The 14,556-nt window shown below is 53.5% G+C and overlaps 1 protein-coding gene and 1 long non-coding RNA gene across 4 annotated transcripts in view; one reads left to right on the top strand and one right to left on the bottom strand.

Moving 5' to 3' along the window:
* The window catches only part of MBD1 (methyl-CpG binding domain protein 1), a 14,810-nt gene extending 10,422 nt beyond the window's left edge, over nt 1-4,388 (top strand). For all 3 annotated transcript variants that reach the window (XM_025192567.1, XM_025192565.1, XM_025192566.1), the window contains 4 exons: nt 1,411-1,617; nt 1,860-1,985; nt 2,318-2,410; nt 2,855-4,388. In XM_025192567.1, the coding sequence (XP_025048352.1) occupies nt 1,411-1,617; nt 1,860-1,985; nt 2,318-2,410; nt 2,855-3,328 (900 nt within the window). In that variant the 3' untranslated portion in view covers nt 3,329-4,388. The remainder of the gene's footprint in view (nt 1-1,410; nt 1,618-1,859; nt 1,986-2,317; nt 2,411-2,854) is intronic.
* A 2,568-nt stretch (nt 4,389-6,956) lies between these two features.
* Nucleotides 6,957-14,556, bottom strand: part of LOC112548122 — a 9,784-nt gene continuing 2,184 nt past the window's right edge. The window contains exons 2-3 of the long non-coding RNA XR_003091938.1: nt 13,691-13,833; nt 6,957-7,433 (exon numbers count right to left, since the gene is read on the bottom strand). This is a non-coding gene — a long non-coding RNA (uncharacterized LOC112548122). The remainder of the gene's footprint in view (nt 7,434-13,690; nt 13,834-14,556) is intronic.

The raw sequence follows: 14,556 nt of genomic DNA on the forward strand, positions 1-14,556 counted from the left end.
CCCCCCCCAACAACTGCCTTTGGCCCTGCCCCTACCTCACTGCCTTGGGCAGCTCCCTGTCTCCTAGCTTTGGTTCTGCCCTGCCAGATTCCTACATCACTGCATCCTGGACAGTTCCCTGCTGTCCTCTACTCTCAAGTAACTACCTGCACCCACACCCATCACACAACTACAGCCAGCTCTGGCCCCACCCCTGTTTCTCCTTTCTCTGTCACCTTCTGCATACTTTGGGCCTTGTGTTGTGGGGCGTAAAAGGTCCTGGACACCTGGGTTGCCTAGTTGTTGTGGGAGTGGGGGAGGTTGGGAGCCTGCCTAGACACCCTTTATTTTGAGAGGGGAAGGGCTGGGAGCCCAGATGCCTGGTTCCTGGTTGTTTGTAGCAGGGGCAGGGACAAGAGCTTGAATGCCTGGGTTCCATGGCTGTATTGAGAGGGGAGGGGGTTGAGAGCCCAGATGCCTTGGTTCCATGGTTGTACTGAGAGGGCAGGGGGCTGGTTGTTGGGAGCGGGGAGGGGGCGAGAAGCCTAGACACCTGCATTCTCGAGTTGTATTTAGAGGGCAGGGGGTCAGTTCTGCGGTTGTTTTGAGGAGAGGGGAGATTACTGGCACATTGCTGGGAGTTCTGGATGTCTGGGTTCTGTGGCCAGAGAGTCTGTATGTTAATGGGTCCAGATGCCTCTGGGAGGGGAGTGGGAGTAGTGGTTAGAGGGAGGGGTGCCCGGGTGGGTGGTAGTGTGTGGCAGACTAGTACTGCGAGCTCAGGTTTCTGGATTCTCCCTTGCTGCTTGGTGGGGTTGAGTGTGGGGGGTTAAAGCTGCAGCCTGAACTCTTGGGTTCTCTGTGGTAGTGACTCACAGGGGCCACATGCCTCAGTTTCCATTCTGTTGCTGGAAGGGGTGGGGTGTGGGGGGCTGTGCCAGTCATGTGGGTCTCTGCCCCCCACATGGTCTTCTGGAGTGGGGGGCTGGATTGTGGCCAGGGCTGGGAGGTGACGGGTTAATGCCACTTATTCCAGGGCAGCCATGCCCCCCTGTGACCTGCCTCAGCCCTGATCTGATTTGTTGGGACGCCTAGGTTCTCTCCAGCTCTGGAAGAAAAGTGGGTGAGGCTGGGAGCCCAGACACCTGGGTCCTTTCCAGCTCTGGGAGGGGAGTTGGAGATGGTGGATCAGAACAGAAGGTGCTGAGAGCCCAAATGCCTGGGTTGTCCCAGGACAGGAGTGGGCTTAGAGCAGAGTTGGGTGGCTGGGAGCCCAGATGCCTGGGTTCTCTGGGAGGGGTGTGGGTGCTGGGGAGTTAAAGCAGGGGACTGGGAGCCCAGTGGATGCCTGGGTTCCCTGCCACTTTAGAGAGACGGGGGAGTGGGCTGAATGTGCCCTCCCACTAACCTGTCCCTCCCCTCCTTCCACAGGACAAGGAGGCCCCGGCAGGGGTGGATGTGCTACTGGGGGCTGAGAAGCGGGGATCGGGGGGGGCAGAGCCGCCTGGGCCCCTGGCACTGGTGACAGAGCGGCCGGGGCGTGACCTGGTGCTGCTCCCCCCTGCGCCCCCCCGCGCCTTCCCCCTCCTGCTGCAGCGCGTCCCAGAGGAGCCTGCTCCAGCCCCCCCACGTGCTGAGGTGAGACCCACTCCCCATGGGAGATGGATGCCTGACAAGGGGTGGAAGGAATCTGAGTCCCCTTGGGGGGGTGGGAGAGGGTCTGAGCCTCATGGGGCATTCTGAGTTCCCGTGGGAGGAAGGGGATCTTAGCCCTTTTGGGGGAGGGGTGATTTATAAGGCAGGCAGGGGGCCTGCCTTGCTGCTAGGTGTGTATAGGAGGTGACCCTCACAGGCTGCTGCTGCTGGCCCCCCCCCCCCAGTCCCAGGTCCCAGAGCCCAGCGCCAGCCTGCCCGACCTGGGCTTCCTCATTGCCTCGGCACCTCATGTCAAGCAGGAGAAGGTAGAGCCCAGCCCTGGGGAGCGCTCACCGGCAACCCTCGTCTCGGTAAGTCTCCCCCTTCACCCTTGGACAGATGCCTGAGTCCCCTGTCTGACAGTCATGGGCTCTGTTGTGAGAGGGGAGAGGATGTGGGCCCCAGGCATCCGGGCTTCCAGCCCCCCTGTTCTAAACCCCTAGTCCCACTCCTCTCCAAGAGCGGGGATAGGACCCGGGTGTCCAGACTCCTTGTTTTCACCACTGAGCCCCTACTCCTTTCCCAAACCCAAGAGTGAGCCCAGGTGTCTGGACTCCCAGGCCCTGCTCCCCATCCAGTAGCTAGAAAGAACCCAGGTGTCTGGCCCCCTCAGTATTCGGAGCCTGAGTGCTGCCTTTTGCAGGTGCCATCGCCGCAGGCCGAGGGCCGGGGGCCAGGCGGGGACGTGGTGGTGTTGGATGAAACAGAGGAGGAGGAGGAGGAGCCCACGCCTGTGGTGAGGGCTGGGGCCTTGGAGGGGGTTGCTTGTATGGGCTGGGGGTGGAGGGAAAAATGTGGTGGGGGTTGCCTGGCTCTGTACGGGGTGGGGGGCTGGCTTTGCAGGGGGCAGCTGTAGGGCTCTGCCTGGGTATGACAAGGCTTGGCTATGGGAGCAGTGGTTGGGGGAACCAGGGGGCCTGGCTGTGCTGGGGTACTTGGCCTGGGAGCTCTGACTGTGATGGGGACAGCAGTGGATTTCTGTTGGGGTGAGGTAGTTGGCTGGCCATGGGGGCTGGTGGTGGGTGAGGCGGGGCTGTGACTGGGTATTTGAGGGGGGCATAGGTATTCTCTCTTATCAGATCATGAAGGTGCTGAGCCTGAGCCCATGGGAGGGTGGGGGTATCTGTGTTCGGGATGGGGGGGTCCCATTCTGCCCTCATGCCTCCATCTGTCTCCTTAGATCATGGAGGTGCTGAGCCTGGGCACGCTGGCACTGGGGGCCCGGCGCCCGCCCCCGCCTGAGGACGCGGCATTGCGGCGCTTCCTGGCCGAGCTGCAGGAGATCCCACTGCCAGCACACTGGGAGGTGGTGCCGCCTCGTGGGGAGCCTGACCTGCGCTTGGTGCAGCGCTCAGCTCGCTCTACTGTGGCTTCAGCTGTCATCCGTATTCGCCCAGGCCTCTTCTTCCAGGTGGTGGCGTGTGACCTGCCTGTGCCTCCTGAGCACCAGCTCTATGCTGGGCACCCGCCTCGCCTCACCACTGTGGATGAGGTGGTGGAGCTCATCTGTGACCTGGAGGCCTATCGCCTCTGCCCCGGCTGCCCTGCCGGTCCCCGCTCCCCGGCCTGCGCCGTGCTGGTCTATGCCGGGCCCTGCCCCCGCTGCCGCAGCCTGGAGCCCTGGCCCTCAGGGGCTGGGCCTCCCCCCAGCTAGCCCTGCCCTGCCCCCTGCCTTGTCAGCCCCACCCCGAACAGAGCTTTCTATTTTTGTGACACTGGAATAAAAGGAGGGAGGGGGAAGGGACATCCTATCTTGGCAGTGCCACTTCCTATGTTGTGGTTGGAGGGGAGCAGGGTTCTGTTTGTACTGGTTCTGCTTCCCCTTCCCACCCCTTGTGCTTAAGTGGGGAGGGGTTTGGGGTGGCCCTACCCCTTGCTGGACATATGGGAGGAGCTTGAGGTGATCCCACCCCTTGTTGAATGTATGGGAGGGACTTGGGGTGGCCCTGCCCCTTTGCTGTGCTTAGGGGAGGGGCAGCCCCCTGTCCAGTGCTTTATCTTTCTGGCTGGTAGGATTGGCATGAAAGGTCTAAGAGTACAGAAGGCCTTGCTTCCTGGTTTGGAGCACCACTTCCTGTCCTGTTTTAGGCTGGAGGGGGAGGGCAGGGCAAGGCAAGGTTTGTACTGGCCACTCCCACATCCCCCAGTCTGGCCCTGTCCCCCATGGCCTATTTTGAGTGGGGGGAGCAGCCCCCCATCCCCCATAGCTGCCCCTTCCCCCTGTCTTCCCGGCCTAGGCTTGGGTGGGTGGGGCTGGACAGACAGATAAGCCTGCCCCCATGGCAAAGCAATAGGCCCCACCCCCCTTGGGCCCCCCTCCCTGCTTTGGGTTTTGTGATTCTTTGTTTGAAACTTGAATCCCTGGCATCTCGGTGGCTGTTTGGGGAGGGGCTGGGGCTGGGAAGGGGAGGGGCAGGGCCTGTGTGGGAGAGGGGAGCCAAGCCCCACCCCCCTCCCTGGGGTCTGTAATTCAGGGAGTTTTTTTTGCCCACCGAAGCCATATCCAACCCCCCATTTCCTTCTCCCCCACCCCCCTTGTATCCCCCCGGCTCACGGGGGAGGGGGCAGGGGGGTACCAAGCACAGATTTCCTTCCCTCCCCTGCCCAGGTTCTGTTGGTTCCTTGCCCTTCCCCCAAAAGATGAGAATGGGGGGGGGGTTGCCCCCCCCCACAAACTGGTCTCTATTTTTTTTATGTATTAAAAGTTTTAAGGAGTAGGTGAGTTTTGTGTCATGTGTTGTGCCCAGCCCCAAGTGGAAACACAGGGCTTTATGTCTTACCTCTGCCCAGCCATTGACTGTTGGGGGTGGGTATGTGGGGCTGTCCATTGTGTACTCTCTGCCTGGGGATCAGAGCAGGGCACCCATCTGTTCCTCTACCCATCTCCCTCCCCAGGCTGTGTTTCTGTGGCCAAGCTGTGGGGAGAACTTCCTGGCAGGCTTTGAGGCCTACTATGCTAGTCCTGGAGTGTTTCTTTGGATGTGGCCAAGCTATGGAAGATGATTCCTAGGCAGGCTTTGAGCCTGACTGGGTGTGGGGTGTTTCCATGGAGACAACCCAGCTAGAGGAAACAACTTCTAAGCAGGTTTTGAGGCCTATAGGGCCAAGATGGGTATAGGGCATTTCCATGGGGGCATCCAAGCTGTGTGGACAACTCTGACAAGTTTTAAAGCCGACAGGCCACCCTATGTGTGGGATTGTTCCACAGAGACGTTCACGCTGTGTGGACAGCTCCAAGGTAGGCTTCTGAGGCCGGCTGCGATCTGGGGTGCTTCCATAGAGATGGCCAAGTTGTGGGGGCAATGCCCAGGCAGGCTTTGAGGCCTACTAGGCTGAGGTAAACAGTGGTCTGGGGCTGGCCTTGGCTCTGCCAGCTGGGCCCAGCCCCTCCAGGGTGGTGGTCTCAGGCCTCTCTGGGGCCCTGTCATGCATCACCACTCCCCCTGGCTCCTGCTTTTTTGCTTGTCAAAAACCACCAGGTCCCCAGGTGAGACAGTTGTTAACAAGCCCCTGGTGGATGAGGGAGCTCTGCAGGGTGCTCCAGGGACGGGGCTGTGGTTTAATGGGCTTCAGAGTTCTCGCTTAGCTCATCTTCCCCAGCTTGAACTGAGGGGGGGAGGGGGAAGCAGGGTCAGTCTGAGCCTCTGTGGTTCCCTGGTGCCCAGATACCATGGTTCTTCAGTCTCTATGTATGGCCAGTGCTGCAGTTTCCCTTTTACCTCCAACTGGACCCCGGGGCTTGCCCATGACTGATCTCAATGGTGAATGTAGCCCTAATCCAGCAGTCACCCATAACCAGTTGCAATCTAAACCCTGAACCTAATCTGAACCCCAGACACACTACCCTAATGCAATCCCTAACCCTCACCCCAAACCTATCCCAATCCAAGTCCTAATCCTAAACTTAACCTCAAACCTGATCCTAACCGTCATGCCTATCCCCATCCCTGTCCCTGTCCAATACCTAATCCTAAATTTAACCTCAAACCAATCCCAATCCAAACCTGGCTCTACCCCTCACCCTAATTACAATCCAGGATGTTCTAATTTGGACCCAATCCTAACTTTAAACCTAAACCCAAACCAGCCCCAATCCAAGGCCTAAACCTAATACTATCCCAATCCAGACCCTAATGCTAACTCTGAACCAAACCTAGTTTTAACCCAAAACAATCCCTACTAAACCCTAATCCTCAACCACTCCCAATCATGATTCTGAATTGATTCCTCCCCCAACCCAGTTTTACCTTCAGACCCTAATCCTAATTCAAGATCTGAACCTGACAAAGACTAAATGGCACAACCCCTCACCCAACCCCAATCCCAGACCACTTGGATCCAGTGACCCTAACTCCCATTTGATCGTTAATACCAGCCCAACCCAACCCACACTTAACCCCTACCCCCCATTCCTACACTTAATCCCTAATCCCAGTTCCCTTCCTAATTCTAATCCAAAATACCAGTCTAACCCACCCCTAATGCCTGCCCCGCATTCCCACACTTAATCCCTAACCCAAACCAAATCCTGATTGTAATCCTTACCCAATTATAATCCCATTCCTAATCCCTACCCAGCCCAACCCTAACTCCTACTCCTACCCTACCCCACCCCATCGCCCCCCCCATGGGAGCCTCTCAGGCTTCTGGTGAACAGGGGACATCACTGGTGAGTTGAATCTCTGCAATTGCTTCCTCTGGGGCAGTGGCTATTGGAGTCTGGGGGCCTTGTCTTTGGCTTTGAGGTTGGTGGTTGCATGTTTCTGGCCTGGTTGATAATGGAGGATTTCCCCTTGACAGTGCTGAGGGGGGAACATTGGAAAGAGTCAAATAATCTCACTTTTGATCTAATCCCAATTTTTGGACCTGACCAAACCAGAGCCCTTAGTCCTTGTGCCGAACTCATCCCTACCCAAACGCTCACCCCCAACCACCCTTTGAACCTCATCCTAGCCTGACTTCCACCCTGACCCTGAACTGTAGTCTTAATCCCAACCTCAAAACTAATCCCAATTTCAACCCTACCCCTAATCCAAGGGACCCATAACCCCCTAATCCCAACCCACAAAGTCACCCTTAATCTACAATTGGAACCTCACCCTGGTACAACCCAGTTTCAGCCCTGATCCCAACCCAACCCCTGACCCAGCCCCCATGTCACAGACTAGCTGGGCACTGTAAACGTATCAATTCTATCGCAGGCCAACTGGGTACTGCGAGAGTATCAGACACCGGGCTTTTTGGTTGCCTCCTCGATCTGAAACAAAAATTGGGAGTGAAGCGAAGGCAAATTTATTATAGCTTACACGCGCACAACAGTTAACAGAAAGATAAATGTGATAAGCAGATAATGCAGGATTAAAGAGCCAATAGTAAATAATAACAACAGATAGATGGATCGATTCTCTCACAGGCCAATTGGGCACTGCGAAGGTATCAGCCACTGGGCTGTTCAAAACAACAGATAGACAGACATGGGTTGGCAATTTATCAACAGTCCCTTGATGCCAGGTGTGCACCAAGTGATTCCAGCAAAGTCAGGCGTCCCCCTTGACGCTGTGGGAGGGATTACCGGGGAAGATCCCTTGATCAGGATCCGATCCTCACTCACACCGGGAGTCCAGGCTTGGAACAGCAATGACCGTTCTGTTCCCTCCTTCCTGCTAGTCACCCGACGCACGAGCTTTTTTTTTATACCTAGTTTTATGCTAATCTGTTGGTTTTAGAGCCACTCACAATCTTGCCCTATAGATGTTACCCTATGGGATTGAAAGTTGTTAAAAATTATCATAAAAGGTTACTACCTAGACTCGGGTTTATCCAATAAGCAAATTACAATGCAGCACCTTTAGGTTTGAAATTGACATTACTCCACCTAAACCCAACCCTTTTAGGTTTCTCTGAATATGCTTCTTGGGACATGCTTTCCTGGAATGTGTTGGGTGTGCCAGGCGGTTGGATCCAGTTTTTATCGTCAAGGCTGAACCCTGAGCAAAAACCATTAGGTCAGCTAATCTTGCAGCTACAGTTTTGCCTTTGGGGCCCAGTCAGTTCCACAATTAATACAAAGTTAGTTTTATCATTTTGGTTAAACTTATGACAGACAACTTACATTTGCAGGTTATGAATTTACAAGCTTTATATTAGCTAATGTTTCCTGCTAGGCAAAATACCAAATGCCTCCAAGAAGCACATATTTATTGTTTATTAATCCCTCTGGTTCTGGCCATCACACCCCCATCCCCAATCCCTAAAGAGAAATTTGGACCAGAGTCAACTAGAGCCCTTAATCCTAATCCCAATACCTGTCTCTCAATTTGGTCCTAATCCTAAAGCCTAAAATCTTACCCTAACACAATTCAACCTCAAACCTAATCCCAATCTCAGCCCCACCCATAATCCAAGGGAAACCTAAACCCTAACCCATGTCCACAATTCCTATCACACCCTACTAAAATCCAAATGTACCCCTGACCCTTGTCCTGACCTAACTCCAATCGACCATAATCCTAATTTTGGATTTAACCCACCCCCAATTTAACCCTAAATACAACCCAATTCCAATCCACACTCCCATCCTAACACAACCCATTCTGACCACTAATTTCAACTCAACCCCTAAAGTAACCTCTATCCCCAAGCACTCCTAATCCTGATTTTTGGACATGACCAGACCCAACCAAAGGCCTTAATCTCAATCCCAACTCTAAATCAAAACCTAACCCTAACCCCCAAACATACAAGAAGTTGTTTCCCCTTAACTCAACCCAACATTAACTTTGATCCTAATCCTAACATCAACCCCACCCCTAATCCATGGGCACCATATTCCTTAATTCTAGCCCCTACCCCCCAATCCAACCCTAAATCCAAGATGACCCCAGTCTTGGATTTAGGATCTTGGATCCTCACCCTAACACAAGCCAACCTGGTCCCCATACCCGACCAACACTAATCCTAATTTTTGGACATACCCAAACCATGATTTCCCCCTAATCCTAAACTCTAACCCCAGTTCACACTCTGAACTTTACCTTAATCCAACCCAACCTCCACCCTAACTCCTAATTTTAACGCTAAACTCTAATCCCAACCTCAACCCTACCTCTAATCCAAGGAAACTAAAACCCCTAATCTCAGATGCTATTCCCAACATGAATTTGAATCCAAGACGACCCCAATCCACACTTGGAGCCTCATCCTAGCACAACTCATTCTTACCCCAATTTGACGCTTATCTCCAACCAGCCTTAACCCAAACTTCGGACCTGACCCAACCAGAGCCATTAATCCTAATTCCTACCTCCATAAAAAAAACTTTAAACCATAACTTCAAACTACACCCCAACCCAATCTCCACCCTAACTAATTTTAACCTCAACCCCACCCCTAATCCACAGGAACCATAATCCCTAGTCAAACCCCTACCCCCCCAACCAACCTCTAACCTGAGCCTTGACTCCCATTCACACTCTGAAACACAACCTAACCCAATCCCTCCAATGCTAACTCTGTGGTATGTGTACTGCACATAACACAGGCAGTCTGTGTGAGTTATGTGGCAGATTGGACAGGGAGTATAGGGCAGGAAGCAGAAAGCAGAGCATCTGATGGAGCAGGAGGCACAGGGCAGGGAAAACAGAACAGAAGATGGACAGGGAGAAAAAAATGGAGCAGCAGGGCAGGGAGCAGAAAGAACATCCCATGGAGCAATGGATGGGGCAGGGAGAAGATAACAGAACAGTGGGTCAGGCAACCGGGCAGAAAGCAGAGTAACTGATAGGGCAGGGGAAAGGAGGGCAGTGGCACTAACCTCTGACCTGTACCCTAACCCAACCTTGACCTCCAACTCCACTTGACCCCCCTCACCTGCTTCTCCTTGCCCTATGTCACAAGTTCCTGGGCAGAACAAGGCAGCTACCAGGTTGGAGGGGCTCAGATGTGATTGGGGTTGGAGGGCCCTGGTGAGGGGTGGCATGGACAGGAATTTGACACTGGGGAGGGGCAGGGCAGGACTGGGAGGGAGCTGTGAACACTGGGAAGGGAGTGTGGCAAGATATGGGGCTTTGGTGAGCACATTATATACATGGAAATATGGTAGTGATCTTTCTCCCTTCCCTTTAAGGGCTCAAATACCAGGTTGAAAAGAATCATTTCGTGGTGGAAATTTCCCCCTGGTTACTGACTAGGGTAATTAGCTGTGGGGGGTGGATTTCTGGAAGGGCAATTAGCATGAGGTTGTTAATGAGTATGGGGAACAAGGGGTGACTAGGAGCTCCCATAGGGCTGTTGTCTCCACCACCTGCCCCCTGGTCCTAGGGGAACCTGAATAGAAGCTATAAACCCCTACTCCCCAAATTAGGGACGAACAGACAGTTGGACATCTGCCAGACGCTGCTCAGGTAGGGGGGTGGGGCCTGACTGCCTAGGTTCTTGCCCTGCTCCATAAGAGTAGGGTCTGATAAGTTAGAATGGGGAGTCTGGAGGCCTGGGTTCTCTGCCAGTCCTGCAGGAGGATCAAACAGGTTAGAAGAGGAGCACTGGGAGCCTGGATGGCTGGGTTCTTTCCCAGCTCGTGGGAGGGGAATGGAGTTTTGTGAGTTAAAAGAAGGGGAGAACTGGGAGTCTGCTTTGTTCTTTCCCCAGTTCAAGGGGTTGAAGCAGGAAGGGGCTGGGAGTTGGGCTGCCTGAGTTCACTGGGAAGGGAGTGAAGGCTAGTGGGTTAGAGCAAAAGGGGAGGGGGAGCCCAGATGCCTGGGTTCTCAATGGGGACCTCCCTCCACATTACTGGTCCATAAATGCTCCTGCCCCATCTGCCCTCCATTCCCCATGGGGGCACTGGGAGCTGTACAACCCCCCCAGGTTGGGATCAGGGGTGCTGGGTGTCACCCAAGCCTCCCAGGCCATGTTATGCTGTTCCCCAGTTGCCTTATCCCAGAGTTGGCTGCCTTTCTCTGCCCCACAGTTTTGGCTAGGCTTGGGTACCAAAGGTTATAGGGAAATGGGTAGAGAAGCCACTTTCACTAGGGTGGCTTCTGGAAGTCTGGGTTCTCTCTCCTCAGCAGGGAGGAGAGAGTGGGGCTTGCGGGGTCAGAACACAGCAGCTGCGAGCCCAGACACCTGGGTTCTTTCCAGGTCTGGGAAGGGCAGTAGAGGCTGGTGAATAAGAAATGGAAGCCTGGATGCCTAGGTTTTCAGCAGGGAAGCACTCCTGTTTCTATGCTTCCCTAGCCCCACCCCCTCATAGTTTCATAGTTGGTAGGGTCAGAAGGGACCTGAGCAGATCATCAAGTCCAGCCCCCTGTCATGGGCAGGAAAGAATGCTGGGGTCAAATGACCCTGGCTAGATGTCTATCTAGCCTCCTTTTGAAGACCCCCAGGATAGGAGTGAGTACCACTTCCCTTGGAAGTTGGTTCCAGATCCTAGCCACCCTAACTGTGAAGTAGTGCTTCCTGATGTCTAGCCTGAACCTACTCTCAATCAACTTGTGGCTGTTATTCCTAGTTACTCCTGGTAGTGCTTGGGGGGGACAGGGACTCTCCCATTCCCCACTGGTCCCCCCTGGTAAGCTTATAGATGGCCACCAGATCCCCTCTCAGCCTTCTCTTGTAGAGGCTGAACAGGTTCAGGTCCTGTAGCCTCTCTTCATAGGCCCTGCCCTGCTGCCCCCTGACCATGCGAGTAGCCCTCCTTTAGACCTTCTCAATGCTGTCCACATCCCTCCTGAAGTGCGGTGCCCAGAACTGGACGCAGTACTCCAACTGCGGCCTTACCAATGTCGCATAGAGGGGAAGGATCACCTCCTTGGACCTGCTTGTGATGCATCTGCGGATGCATGACAAAGTGCGGTTAGCTTTACTGACCGTGTCCTCACATTGGTGGCCCATGTTCATCTTGGAATCAATAATGACTCCAAGATCCTTTTCTGCCTCTGTGCTGATGAGAGGGGAGTTCCCCAAACTATAGGTATGCTGCTGGTTCTTTCTCCCTAGGTGCAGTACCTTGCACTTGTCTGTACTGAATCTCATCCTATTCTCATCCACCCACCCCTGTAACCTGTCCAGATCTAGTTGTAGCCTGTCCCTTCCTTCTATTGTGCTCACCTCTGCCCATATCTTAGTCATCTGGAAATTTGAACAAGGTGCTTTTCACTTCCTCGTCCAAGTCACTGATGAAGATGTTAAACAGTGTGGCCCAAGGACTGAGCCCTGGGGGACTCCACTGCCCTCATCTCTCCAGGTCAAAAATGACCTGTCCACCACCATTCTCTGGGTGTGGCCCTCTAGCCAATTTGCGACCCATCTGACTGTGTAGGCATCAGTGCCACAGTCGCCTAATTTTTTTAATGAGAATGGGGTGAGAGACCGTGTCGAAGGCCTTCCTAAAGTCCAGAAAGACTACGTCTACCACAACACCTGTCTAAGGATTTTGTGACTTGGTTGTAAAAGGCAACCAGGTTGGGCTGACAGGACCTGCCCCTAATGAACCCATGTTGGTTGCCCCTAAGCATAATCTCCCTTGCTGGGCCCTCGCAGATGTGCTCCTGGATAATTTTCTCAAAGAGCTTCCCCAGGACCGAGGTAAGACTAATGGGCCTATAATTTCCTGGGTCCTCCTTCCTCCCTTTTTTGAAAAGGGGGACCACATTGGCCCTTTTTCAGTCCTCAGGCACGTGGTCAGAGCACCATGAGCGCTCAGAAAGCCATGCCAGGGGGTCCCGCAATGACCCCTGTCAATTCCCTCAGCATCCTGGGGTAGAGATCATCTGGACCTGCTGATTTAAAAATGTCTAGCCCCACCAGAAGTTCCTTAACTAGGTCCTCCCTGACTGTAGGCCTGGCGGTCCGTCCGGAATCTTGAGTCCATCTGGAATCCCAGTGGGGAAGTGTAACATGTCGCCTTCCCCAGCACCATCTTCCTGGTAATCCGCACCTTAAGTGGGGCACCCTTGGAGTCTTCTTTGGAGTTCTTATGTCCTGCCCTATACTTTCCTGCCATGTCTTGATGGAAATTACAATAATGTTCTTGCGAGCCGGAGACTGCCTATTGTACTGTGTATGTGGGGGCCTTTCACCTATGTGGGCCTGACCCCTGTTTTTCTCTAGCTAGGCCTCCCCATCTAAACCTACTAAACAGAGTTTGACTCTGAGGCTCTAGCCTTTTCCGGTGTCTTGACGCTCATGGGCCCCTTTCCTTCCCTAATCTGGAACCCGGTCCCCCTGGCCCAGTGGTCCAGGTGCCGGCCCCGTAGCTAGGGGGCTGCAAGTTCAAAACCAGGGGATGACCCCAAACTCACACCCTCCCAGTCCAAACCCCCCCCAAAATAAAACTGCACCCCAGGTGCACCAGACCTCCCCACACTTTTTAAGATTGTGCCTTCAGGCGCCAGGGTCTGTGCCCCAAAAGCTGCGCCCTCGCCGGTGCCGGGGTCCCCACTCCATAGTGGGTCCCCAAAATGAGGCCTTCTCCTTCCCCTAATAGCCTCACCCAAACCACTGCTCTTATTCATTAATCAAAAAGAAAAAGAAATAAAAGGTCCTGTCCGTGGGTAATAACTGCCACCAGCTAATGTGATAAAGAAAAGCAGCATGTCAGCTTACATTCACAGGGTCTGTGCTTCAGCTCCCCACCCATCAGCTCACATCCTTGCTGTGATGTGGCTGCTGTCTCTCCCGGGCTTCCGTGGTTCCCCTCTTCCTGTCTTTAGACCGCTCCTTCATGGAGCTCTCTGAAACACTCCTTCCACTTCAGCTGCTCCCCACAAACTGCCACTCTGCCCAGGGTTTTTATAGTCCTACCCCTTCTAGTCAGCTGGCCAGGCTCATCATTTAACCCCTTCTTTCCCAGCACTCCATTAGAGTTTAAGTTCTGGCCTTAAAGGGGTGGACATGCCTTCTGGTGACAGGGCTAGGGTCCCCTGTTACACCCCACCCCCTTCTCTTTTGTCTGGGGTCTTCCCTTCTCCTCTGGACCCTTTTCCTCTTCATATTGTCTTGACAAAAAATCAGCACTTACATTCTTAGTCCCGGGGCAATGCTCCACCTCAAAGCAGTATGGTTGGAGACTAAGGCCCCATCTCATCAGCCTAGCGTTATCAGTCTTCATACTCTGTAGCCATCACAGCGGAGCGTGGCCCATGATTAACGTAAATTTCCGACCTAACGGATAATATCGGAGTGTTTCTATGGCCCATTTGATGGCCAAACAGTCCTTTTCTATTATAGCATAATTTCTTTCTGGAGGGTGTAACTTTCTACTGATGTATGCTATTAGACGTTCTTCTCCTTCCTCCATTTGGAACAACACCACACCAATAGCCCAGTTGGACGCATCTGTCAATACCACAAATGGTTTATTGAAGTCTGGTGTATATAGTAGTGGCTGCGTACATAGTGCATCCCTCACCTTTTGAGCCGCTGCCTTTACTATTTCGGTCAAAGGCACCACTAAGTCTGCAAAATGAGGGATGATTACCCCTCACTCCCCTTTTTTCCTTTTTCCCTTGCCCTGTTCCCACAAGTTGCTCTCCATTTACCCCTCTCCACTTACCCTTTACTCATCTTCTACCTTCTCCTCATTTGTCCTTTCCTTGTTCCCTCCTCCCTGTTTGTTTGCACCTCACCATTTTCCAACTCCAATCTAGCCTTTCTTTACTCCTACTCACTCCTTCCTCATTCTCTACTCAACCTCACCCCTTACTCATGCCTTATTCCACCCCTTGCTCTAGGCTTCCATCCCAGCCATGACTTAACTATGACTGGACCCTTCTCAACTGTACTGACTCCCTATTCACCCTCTCCTCATCCCTCTTAATCGACTCACTGCTTTCTCATCCTTTGGTTGTCTTCTCCTTGCTCTTTGGTCACTATTTCCTCTTTCCC

The sequence above is a fragment of the Alligator sinensis genome, unplaced genomic scaffold, assembly GCF_000455745.1.
Source record: "Alligator sinensis unplaced genomic scaffold, ASM45574v1 scaffold778_1, whole genome shotgun sequence".
Taxonomy (NCBI): Eukaryota; Metazoa; Chordata; order Crocodylia; family Alligatoridae; genus Alligator; species Alligator sinensis.